The sequence below is a fragment of the Hevea brasiliensis genome, chromosome 18, assembly GCF_030052815.1.
Source record: "Hevea brasiliensis isolate MT/VB/25A 57/8 chromosome 18, ASM3005281v1, whole genome shotgun sequence".
Lineage (NCBI taxonomy): Eukaryota > Viridiplantae > Streptophyta > Magnoliopsida > Malpighiales > Euphorbiaceae > Hevea > Hevea brasiliensis.
The window spans coordinates 49,223,040-49,235,172 of record NC_079510.1 but is presented as its reverse complement, the minus strand read 5'-3'; the positions used below and the strand labels follow the sequence as shown (position 1 = coordinate 49,235,172).

General features: G+C 35.8%; 1 protein-coding gene across 2 annotated transcripts; it reads left to right on the top strand.

The window, feature by feature from the left end:
- The first annotated feature begins 1,829 nt into the window (after nucleotides 1-1,829).
- LOC110631491 (putative E3 ubiquitin-protein ligase RING1a) lies at nucleotides 1,830-7,294 on the top strand. Of its 2 annotated transcripts, XM_021779332.2 has the most exons (10): nucleotides 1,830-2,203; nucleotides 2,344-2,389; nucleotides 4,847-4,905; nucleotides 5,010-5,091; nucleotides 5,215-5,335; nucleotides 5,428-5,469; nucleotides 5,812-6,330; nucleotides 6,499-6,606; nucleotides 6,710-6,922; nucleotides 7,009-7,294. In XM_021779332.2, the coding sequence occupies exons 1-10, from the start codon at nucleotides 2,074-2,076 to the stop codon at nucleotides 7,048-7,050; spliced, it is 1,362 nt and encodes a 453-aa protein (XP_021635024.2). In that variant the 5' UTR covers nucleotides 1,830-2,073; the 3' UTR covers nucleotides 7,051-7,294. The 2 variants fall into 2 exon arrangements, with proteins under 2 accessions (XP_021635024.2, XP_057997033.1); XM_058141050.1 differs by lacking the exon at nucleotides 7,009-7,294 and having other exon boundaries at nucleotides 6,741-6,909.
- Nucleotides 7,295-12,133: the final 4,839 nt, after the last annotated feature.

The following is a 12,133-nucleotide window of genomic DNA, read 5'->3' as shown; positions in this document are numbered from 1 at the left end:
GTAGAGATGCAGCTCCTCCACATTGCAGTCTAGGGCTTGTTGAATCTAATTATCAAGTGAGTACAATCTGCAAACATATCTGAAATCAAGATATCAATGGTCATAGACCATCTATCGTGCTGATATCTCTAGGGCATGATTTTGTTTCACACGTTCCAAAATGTGAAGATATCTTCTCCCCTGTTTTTCTTTGAGACCTACTTATTTTATCCTTTTTTTTTTGGAGTTTCTTCTGTTCATATCCCCTTCAAACAAGAAGTGGCATCCACTTAAACAAGTTAGTTTAGGAATGGTAGCAATATGTAGGCAACAAATAAAATAAAGTTAAAAGATTGATTCTTTTTTACTTATGAGATACAAGTTATTAAAAAAAATAGCCGAATCTAATTTACCTTCAAAATTAGTTCAAGGAGAGTAATATCGAAAAGGAATAATATCGAAAACCTTATAAATGACACATTATCTTATCTCTAATCAATGTCAGATATTAACAGAAATTTAGTAGTTGACTAAACATATAACAAATTTTTATAAACAAATATTCAGCAAATTAAAAATTTTGAACTCATTTTGAAGAGTTTTTATTTGGTAAAATCAATACAACCGTTGATTATGATTAAATCCATGTGCGAATGGAATTCACTATAATTAACGGTTGTGATTAAATAATTGTGTATACATCTTACGCTATAATTTTCCTAATTTCAAAGAGAAACTTTATTGATTTAAACTTAAAATAACATATTTATATATATTTAATTTAGTCGATAATTTATTTAAAAAACATATCTTTTTATTAATACTTTATTTTTAAAATTAGTAATTCTATACAAATATTAAAATTTATTTTTAAAATTTATAAATAAATTATATATTTAATTAATTTTTTTAATAAATTTAGTAATGAATATTATATAAAATTAGATAGATATCTAATTAATTATATAACTGGATTTTAATAATAGGTAGATAGTAATAACTAAAATTGAGATGCGTAAGAGTAAATTCTTGTCGATTTTGAAATAAATTTATATAATAGTAATATTAAATGGATTTGGAATTAAATATTTTTGAATTCCACTTGTTATCACTTCTGACTAATTATTTAATTTATTATTTAATTTTTTTTAATTTTAAAACTTCTTCATATTACCTAATTATTAAAAAAAATTAATATAATTTTATAACATATTATCTAATATTTCAGTTTGTTATTTTATGGGTAAATTGATTAGTTTCAGTAAAAATATACAACTCTGTTCTGTGTGAAAGTTAGCCTATAAGACTACCATGTTATTTGATTATTATTTTCTATTTAATTAATTATCTTTTTTCTTGCTAAAATTATTATTCATTGAAATAAATCTTAAATTAAAAGTCGCTTAGTAAAAAAAAAATCTCAATGCATGGTAAATATCATGCTGTTAATCATTCAATTAGGGTAAATATATTATATAGTATAGTTAGTAAAAATATATATAAATTTTAATTTTTTTTTTATACACTATCACTCCTCCATTTATTTTTATCAATTTTAATGATTAAAAATATTAATAATAATAAATTTGAAAAATAAAAAATATTTTTAATAATAAAATTTAAGTATGAAATAATAATTAATTTAATAAATATTAATTTATTTTTATTTTTATTAATAAAAATAAGAAAAAGTAAATAAAAAAGCGTTTAAAAATTAATTATAATATAATACGGAAATAAAAAAAATAATTATTTAAAATTAATAAATTTTAGGGATGAAGATCGGATAGCTATTTTTAAAGTGAAATTTCAATACAATTAAATATATTAAAAAATATAATACAACAAAGGTCCGGTAAGTACCAAGAGGGACAGCCTCTGCTCATCCGCCTTTCTTTATAGTCTCTCTCTCTAACACGGCAGGAAGGTCAAGCTATATTCGACCACCTTCAATCTCTCGCTTTCGCTCCTTCTCTTCCTGTTTCTTTCTCTCGAGAATCGGGGAGCAGCAACATTAACATCTCAGCAGCAGCAAAAACTTCCCATAAAATTCTTTTTCATTGTTGGGTTTTGCAATATAGGCGAAAAAAAAAAATGCCAGCCCAGAAACGCCCCTACCAGACCCACCAAAAGGACGATGATCCTCTGCAGCAAGAACAACCCAACAACCACCATGAACACCAGCAGCCGCCGCGTGATGATGGTGATGATGATGTTGCTGATGGTACGTGTATAACTACACAATTTTCAACGAGAATAAAGGGAAAAAAGAGAAGTCACATAGTTTGTGCATTTCGTTTTGTGATTTGATTATCGTTTAGCTTAAGGTCTTCTCTTTGGGGTTGTTTTGCTTTTATTTCACAGAATCCGATCGAAGCCCATCTTCGAGTAATGGAGAGGAGAAAGAAGAGTACGTATTGTCTGTTTGTTACTTGTTTTGGTTTGACATTCTCTTCTTCTTCTTTTCTGAATCTCCACGTTTTATCGATTGTATTGTTGCTGTTTGATGCGTGAATGCTGAGGCTTTGATTTGGGATCTGCATGCTTTGTTTGTCTGCTGCTGTTTTGCTTGTCACATTTTACGAGTGTTCTAGTGGATAAGCTTATGTGGGTTTTGTAGTTCATTCCCTTTCTTGCAATATCTATCGTTGGTTTTCCATGCTTTTGCTGGGTGGCTATGGTTGGCTTAACTTGTTATTGTTTAGATGCTATGTCTCTCTTTGCTGTCTGTTTTGTTGATGCGTAATCTTGTCTTTATTGACTGTGGGGTGAAGTTTGGTGTTGGGCGCTCAAGTCGTGGTGATTTTGGCTCGAATTGGTGTATTTGCATGAGAGTTGGTTTCTCCTGTTATGATGTGTGGTTTGTTAGACAGTTACGGCATTGTATTGGGATTTGTTTATGGTGGTGAAATCTGTATCTTGATGCTGTGTAGGAATCCTGTGCCTGCATGATTGCTGGATTATTTTAGTTTGCTTGTTTTTCTACTTTGAATGCGAAGTGTCCTAGATCAATTGAACTAGCTGTCAAATTCTTTTTCAACTTAAGTTATGCAAATCCATTATAAACGAAGAGGGTTCACTGAGTATTTTCAATTCTCATTGTTGTTGGCATTCTTATTGTATTCCCTCTGTGTGTAAACGAGGGTCTAGGAATCACAGTGCGTTTGTTCTTATTGATGGGTTTGACCCATTTCTTCTTCTTTTGGTATGTTTTTAATTTCCATCAGAAGGCCTATTGGTCTTCGCAATTTATCTCAGCAACTCTAGTAGTTTTTTTTTTTCCCTCATACATGGCAATTGCCTTTTTTTTCCTTCCCTTTTTTGTTGTCTTTTTCTTTTTTGGATTACATTTTGTATCTCTAGGAACCATAGAATTAGATGCATTTTCAAAGGAACTCCATAATCCTTTTTCCCAATGTTGCATGAATTGGAATATTAATAATCCCAAACACAATTTTGTGGGGTTTTTTTTTTGGTAATTGTACAAATATGTTAGAATTGAACATTTTCATTACACTATACCATAATTGGCAATCATTTTGTTTTTCCAAGATTGCAGGAGTTAGTGATCAGAATTTGATAAAATACAATATCTGAGTATTTGGTCTTTGATTGGGTGCGCATGCTAAACTGGCATGTAGTCTCATGTTTGTAGTGCACCATGTCAATAATTTAATGCAAAGTGTCAACCCAAAAGATGAAACGAATGGGTAGTGTCATTTGTGCCAGTACATGTTTTGAGACTGGCTTAAATTTAGTTATATTATGCAATTTGTTTTGAGACTGAGGATTATACACCACCAAGCTGCTATTGCTAAGTCTTCATTTGATTAAAGGGTATCCATCTGAAAAATGTCAGTATGCAAAAAATCTTTTGGTTGAATCTATGGTCTCTAATGAATTTGGTGGAGGGGAATTTCAGAGCCTGCTCAATCTATTGTATTAATTTATCTCAAACTGTCAAACATCTTGTTAGCAATTTATGCTTCAGTTGCTGGATGCTTGGAAATTGGAATACAATGGAAACTACATATTAAGTTTTTTTTTTGGAGGAGGTGCTACATGTTCTTAATGTATATACATTTTGGACGTTTTTGGCTTTAAGTTCTATGCTGTACAAAAACTTGTGATAGGGTCAAATTGGCCTCTAGCAAATTCTTTCCTGTTTCCAGTTCTCCAGAAAGAGATGTTCCTTCTTTTTCCATTTCATTCGGAAGCTCAAAAATTAGGCTTCTGCTTTATGAGTTTTGAACCATATTCAAATGTCTGATTCAGTCAAACTTTTAGGATAATTTTTTCCTTCTAGAATTTTGATAAAGATTTAAGAGTCTTTATTATACTGTTGGTATGATTGAACTCCTGTTTCCATGTGAAACATAAAGATCTCAACCATGAAGCAAATCTTTAAACATGTTCACATATTTTGGTTGGCCTTTTATCATACATTAGTTCAGAAAGGTAATGTTTGTCTCATAGCATTCTTCTTGTCACATTTTTGTGATAATTCTGAACAGCTCAAATATGAGCAGCCAAGTTAGCATTTTCCTTTGATTTGCCCATGCAAGAATGCTACCAATATTTTGCAAATAAGTACATTCTCAAATGGTTTTGCATGTGATCTTATCATCAAATAATGCAGCAGACTATGCATTCAATCTTTTTATGGATCTATAGGTTGGCATATTGATATGCAGCACAGTTAGCTTTATTGTGACTTCAAGCATGTGAAATCTCACTCTTATAATTTTCAGAATAGATGCTTTTGCCTGTAAAAGGAAAGGCAAGAGGCAACCTAGCATTAACAACTGGTCATGCACAATGTAATATACTGGAAACTAATATTTTCTCTGTTGTTGCTTCTTTGCAGGTATGTTGTAGTGAAGTTGTCTGAAATACGCAAGGAAGTACAATGTCCAATCTGTCTAGGTCTGGGTTTTAGATAGTTGTATTTACTTTCAGATACTAACAAATGCCAAATTTCAAATAGACATAGTGATGGAATGTCTGCATTTAACTTTTTGTATGTCTAGGTATTATTCGAAAAACCAGGACAGTGATGGAATGCCTGCATCGCTTCTGCAGGGAATGCATAGACAAGTCTATGAGGCTCGGGTAATTCTTCAACCTATCTCCTGTCTCTTTCCTGAATCAATTAAATGAGTGTTTCTTTGTATGGCTTTCCTGACATCTCTTTACAACATTGATATTGAACATGTTCACTGAAATTCAATACAGGAACAATGAGTGCCCTGCTTGCCGCACTCATTGTGCCAGTCGCCGTTCTTTGAGGGACGACCCAAATTATGATGCACTAATAGCTGCTTTGTATCCAGATATTGACAAATATGAGGAAGAGGTATAATTTACTGAACTGTTCTATCTTGAAAAGGATTTTTATAGTCCATGTTAAAAACTGCACAAGCATTAATTATTGCATATTTAATTTAGGAATTGGCTTTTCATGAGGAGGAGAAGGCTCGCAATAATCAGGTGAGTAATTGAAATTTCGATTGCATGTCTTTTGGAATGCGGATATGCATGTAATTTTCAGAGTCCATGTTGGATTTGGTTATTCATGTACCAAAGAATATAATAAAAGAAAAGACATAAGTCTTTATTTTTTATGTCAATCCATACATTCTACTTTTCTGTGTGTCTGTCAGTTGCAGACTACCTCTAAACAATGCTTTTAGAGGTATAATAACATGGGATCTCCAATTTTTCCATATATTGTTAGATCCTTCTGGTAATCCCTTTGCAGCAAACTTCTGCAGGATTTCTTCTATTATTCGAAACTTCTTGAAGGCTTTAATCTTTAGTTTTCCTGGACAGATCCAAGCTTCTATTGCCCAGACTTTTCACCGGCAAGCCGAAGCTCTTGGTCGGAAACGGACAACAGCTAAAGCCACAGTTGCTGCATTTTCTAGGAGAAAACAAGGCCGTCACCAAGATGCCCACTCAAGAGGGAGGAGAAATTGTCGAGCAGCTGATATTCAAGGATCTGATGACAATGAGGATGCAAATGGCGATGGGTGCAAAGATTCATCATCTGCTGAGGAACACAGTGCAGAAGTTAAACCAAAAAGATTCAAGAGATGGGGAGGTTCTCGGTCAGCAGCTGCTATCGCAGACAGAGGTGGTGATGAAAATGACTCAGAAGTGAATAGGGAATCCATGGGGTCTTCTGCTGGGCTTGTTGGCCCATCAGAAAGGCTTGCCTGGGGTAAAGGTGGTATGCGGAGTCACACAAGATATGGCAGTTTAAATGCTGGCAATGGAAAGAATGCCCGGAACAGCCGGCTCTCTAAGTTGGCAGATTATCTTCAAAACTTGGAGGAAAATGATAATGAGGTAAAGCATATTCATTGTTGGTGATCCTGTGGACTCCATAATAAGGGACTATAGATCATTGTGTCTCTGGGTATTAAACCAAAGAGATCATTGAGTTTGTGCGTATTATTCTCTCTTGAGGTCTCCTTAAATGCTCTAAAATGATTGGTTTGATTCTTGCACTTGCAGTTGGATATCCACCTCATGCTTGTTTCTTTTGATGAACAAAGAATACCCAGTTTGCAGAGGCCATATCTCTGCTGTAGGCCAACTTTATCAGTCAAACACCTATGTCAGGTGATTATTCTTGCGTCCTAAAACCTGTTTCCTATTAATGATGCTTCATTTTATTTTTGGTATTGCACGCTAAAATTGGTTATAATTTTCTGTTTTAATGAAGTATGTTGCTCTCCAAACTGCTCTGCAAGCAGATGAAGTTGAAATATTCCTGGTGAAAGAGTTGAATTCCAAACATAATCCTTCGACCTGCACAAGTATATCAATTTGTAAGCCTATTATAATTGATCCATGTAAAGATAAGTTGCAAATATTGGAGGAGAAAGAAACTCTGGCAGGGCTTAAAACCTATAATTTTACTCACGAAGGTCATCTGGTGAGTTTGTGTTATTTCAGCTTAAATCTATATGAGGATAGATAAAGGTGTACCACAATAATTTTTTCTGCCTCTATTTATTGCAGCTTCTGGCTTATCAGAGAAGGCATGGGAAACCAAAATGGTGACAAGGTTGCCTGCAAGCTTGTCATGAATACCAAGTCTGTTCTTGTCTTGTTTTTACAGAAATGAAAGTATAGATATATAAATATATACATGCGACGGGGACCCCAATCAAGTTTCCTTTCTCACATAGCATGCGTGCTCTAAACTGGTAGATATATTATAGAAATGGTGGTAATTTCTGTAGGTTTTGTATACAGATTAAGCTATATATAATCTGAAAAATGGTTCAGCCTCAAGTTTGTTTAATTTAAGCTTTATCAACTGTTTATTATCATGCAATATTGTGATTATAATTCTTTAAAATACTGCATTCTCTTGCCATGATCTGCCTCGTAGTGTGACATGCCTGCAATATAGCTAGTCCCACAATCAAATTTGCCTAACCTTATATCCCTGCACAGATTACATTTACTGGTAATAAGTAACCAGATCGAACTGGGATGAAGGTGGAAGGATTTTTATAAGTTTAAAGAAGGTGTCTCGACCATGCAACTGTTATGCTGGTGACTGAATTCTGAAGTTACGGTTTAATTTGTAGGGTAAGTTTTGATTGTTATGGTTGAGTTGATGTGCTGATGTGTTTGCGTTGTTAGTTTAAAGTGTCATTCTTGACTAGATAGGTTACTAGCAATATCTGTGGGCAAATTGATTGTTGCGCTGGTGAATGTTGATGGTATTTTGAGCTTAGGATTAATTTCATAAACCAAGTTTCAGAGAAAAATAAAAGATGGTACAGGTCCATCAACTGATGTAAGACTGAACCTGTATCAAACCCAATTTATTTTTCTTGTATTTAAAAACAAAATTAGACAATATCTCTAAATTTTAGTTTCATAATAAACTTTGTCTTTCTGTCTATTTTTATCATTTTAGCCATTAATTAATGAACTAAAAAATATCAAAAATAGACTAAAGTATTAATAATGATAAAAATTTAAAAGATAAATATTCATAATAATAAAATTAATAGATGAAAATATACAACAGAATCATAATTTAAGAATATTTTTCTTTATTTTTTTGAAAATAAAATAATTTAAATATTAATTATATTATAACAGAAAAAAAAAATTAATTTACCCTACTAGTAATGTCACGACCCAACCTATGGGCCGGACCGGCACTAGGACCTGGGCCAGCCTAAAGCCCCCGAGGACCGTAGTAAGCCTAACTGTTCATAAACCCAACTCTAAGGCCCATTTGGGCCCAATATCATGAAAACAAACGGACAGAGTCCGGCCATAAAATGGATTTTCCAACGGGGAGTTTTCGACTCACCCGACCTATAAACATAATAAATACTCAATTGGGGAGCTCAGCTCACCCTCCACATACTCATATCCTCATAAAAATAAATGGGAGCTCAGCTCCCTCATCCAATCCATCAAACATGCATATCATTATACGTTTACAGGTCCAACATGATAACAATATTACAGACCATAATCAAATAAATACTTCTAACACATGCGGAAATTCTAGGAGTAAATAAAATTACACAAATATTGATAAACAACCTGCGAAGGAGAAAAGCAGGTTAACAAAAATAAAATCCTCCTGTAGCCTGAAAAAAATATTGAACAGGAGTGAGCGTTCGACTCAGAGAGTAAAATATCAATTTTAACCATAATCTCTATAACTATCTAGAACTAATGCAACCTGTGGAGTGAAATGCAACAGCAACCATATTTTCACATCATAACAACAAAAAGGTAATTTGAAGCACTCACGCACCCTGTGACATCAATCATAATATATGGGAGCTGATCCCCTATACAGCTCTCTTAAATCCAACCTGGTGCCAGCGAAGAACTCAGCTCGGACTTCCACTTAATAACCAAATCGGGGTCCCAGCGAAGAACTCAAGCCGTGTCTACCAAGGACCGGTCCCAAGATCTCAAGCCGTGTCTACCCGTCCTATCCATAGTCCACACCACATCACACGCACGCCAACGCACGCACGCTGCTCCAAATTACCACAACAACATCCATGGCACGCTAACAGTTATGAATGCAACATAAATCGTGCCTATAGTTTAACTACATAAATATTTGCATATAAGTGATGCATGGGCATGCTTGAACATATAATAATATCGAAATTACAATTAAAATTAATATTTTACTCACAGACTTGACGGCAATCACCGTGGGCGGAGGAAGAAGAAGGTCAGCTCACGACAATTATTACAATTATTTAATACAAATTACCCAATACAAATCAAGAAAAGACCCAATACGTCCTAAGTCGTGCCGAAAATCCGGCAGAGCCTCCCCTATACCTAGGACCTACCCAACCTGTAAAAGGGCTCAAAACACACTTCTATATCCACAATCCATATATCCACAACTCAATCACATCACACAGCCCCTCCTGGGTCCATCAAATCAATCATTCATCACAATATGTAAAATTTTAATTTAGTCCTTATAATTGATCATTTTTGCAAAAACTGCTCAAATAAGCTCTAAAAATTATAAAACTCTGCCCCTCGGTCCTTAGAAATATTACTAAGCTATTGCAAAAAGAATCGTAATTTTCTAAGCTACCACGAATATGTTATGGATTTTTAATCCTATTTAAGCACTAGAAAATTACGAAAAAGCAAGGTTCGGGTTTACCTTTGCCGATTCCGACTTCGAACGCTCGGGATGCCCGACAATGGTGGGGTAGCCAAAACCTCGATCCAATTCGGAGACTTTTCCAGTCGGGTCTGAAATTCACGCATCCGGACAACCGCCGAATTTCCGCGAATTGAGGATACCTACGAAGCCCAATAATAATATATAAAAATCGTGGTGTTACATTCTTCCCCCTTACAGAAAATTCGTCCTCGAATTTTACACAAGGCAGAATAAAGTACATGATTACACATTGAACAGATAAGGGTACTTGCTACGCATGTCCCGTTCTGACTCCCAGGTGCACTCTTCCACTGACTGGCTCCTCTACAAAACCTTAACCATAGGGATCTGTTTTGATCTTAGTTGTCTCACTTGGTAGTCCACTATGGCTACAAGTTGCTCCTCAAATGTCAAGTTCTCCTTTAGTTCTATTACATCCAATTGTAGTACATGAGAAGGATCGGGAATATATTTCCTGAGCATGGAGATATGAAACACGGGATGAACGTGAGAAAGGTTGGGTGGTAGCTCTAGCCGGTAGGCAACTGCTCCAACTCTATCAGTAACCTCAAAAGGTCCAATATACCGAGGTGCCAACTTGCTCTTCTTTCCAAATCTCATGACTCCCTTCATTGAAGAAACCTTCAAGAATACATAGTCGCCTACTGCAAACTCCACATCCCTTCGTCTGGGGTCTGCATAACTCTTCTGCCTACTGAAAGCTGTTTTCAATCGTTCCCTGATTAAAGGAACTATCTCTGAAGTGTACTGCACTAGGTCTACATCATGCACCTTCGCTTCCCCCATTTCTGTCCAACACAGAGGAGACCTATACTTTCTTCCATATAGTGCCTCATAGGGTGGCATCCCTATACTGGAGTGATGACTGTTGTTGTAGGCAAACTCCACCAAAGCTAGCTGCTCATCCCATTGACCTCCAAAATCCAAAACACTCATGCGAAGCATGTCTTCCAGTGTTTGGATTGTCCTTTGGATCCATGTCTCGAGGGTGGAAAGCCGTCAGTTCAATCAGGTGCCAAGTGCCTCCTGCAACTTTCTCCAAAACCGAAGTGAATCAGCCCTCGGATATTATGGAAGCCGGAACTCCATGCAATCGACTATTTCTCGAATGTAGAGCATATGTAGTCTTCACAGGCAAGAAGTGAGTGATTTGGTTAGGCGGTCTACAATTACCCATATCGAATCATATCCTCGCGTGCGAGGCAACCACAAAATCCATAGAAATCATTTCCCACTTCCATTCGGATAGGGAGCTCTTGCAACTTCCCCGACGGTCTCGTGTTCAAACTTCACCTTCGACAAGTCAAGCACTTGGACACAAAGTCTGCTATGCCTCTCTTCATGCTATTCCACCAATAGCTATCTCTCACATCATGGTACATCTTGGTGGAACCTGAGTGGACACTGTACAGTGTATAGTGTGCCTCTCGCATGATTTCATTCCGAGGTTGTCCACATTGGGCACACATATCCTAGAACCTTGCACTAGGGCGCCATCATTGGCAAATCCAAACTCACCACCTTCACCTGTGTACTCTTTCTATGATCTTCATTAATTGTTGGTCTCGTGTTGGGAAACTCTAATTCTATCTCGCAAGTCGCCTCAGAAAAATGAGCCAACAAGACCCCTCATCTGAAAGATCTAGGATTAAACCTTGATCCATCAACTCATGTACTTCCCGAATCAACGGTCTCTTCTCTAAATGTGCGCCGCGTAAGATTTTCTGCTTCAAGCATCTGCTACTACATTGGCCTTCCCATGGTGGTACTGGATGGTGAAATCATAGTTTTCCAGAAGCTCCATCCATCTCCTCTGTCTCAAGTTTAAATCCCTCTGTTGGAAGATGTACTTCAAACTCTTATGGTCGGTGTATATCTCGCACACTTCACCATACAGGTAATGTCTCCAGTTTTTAGTGCAAAGACTACACCGCCATTTCCAAATCATGGGTGTGATAGTTGCTCATGCCTCTTGGTGCAACTTGAAGCATAAGCCACTACATTTCCATTCCGCATCAAAACACACCTAGGCCAACTCAAGGCGTCAGACACGGTGTATCCTTCACCGCTCATAGGTAGTGTTAACACAGGCGGTGGTTAGACACTCCTTATCCTCATCATTATAACTGACTCTATCGAGCTCTCTTCCTGTCCTTTGCATCTTATCCACTTCCCTTTTCCTATTTTTGGTATTGTTGGTATCTTTTCAACCTGCTGTACTTATTCCTTAATTTTAGTCCTATCTCATCCTTACACCTTTTCCTTCAAAGATGTCTATCCCATCATCAACTTTAACTTTCTTTTTATTTCTTAGTCTTATCTTGATTACTAGTTTCATTCTTGAGAGAATTCTAACCCTATGATTTACTCCTACCAAGACATTCTTCACCTTATGTAACACTTATAATTACCCATAGAAAATTTTTCTTGTATCCCCTT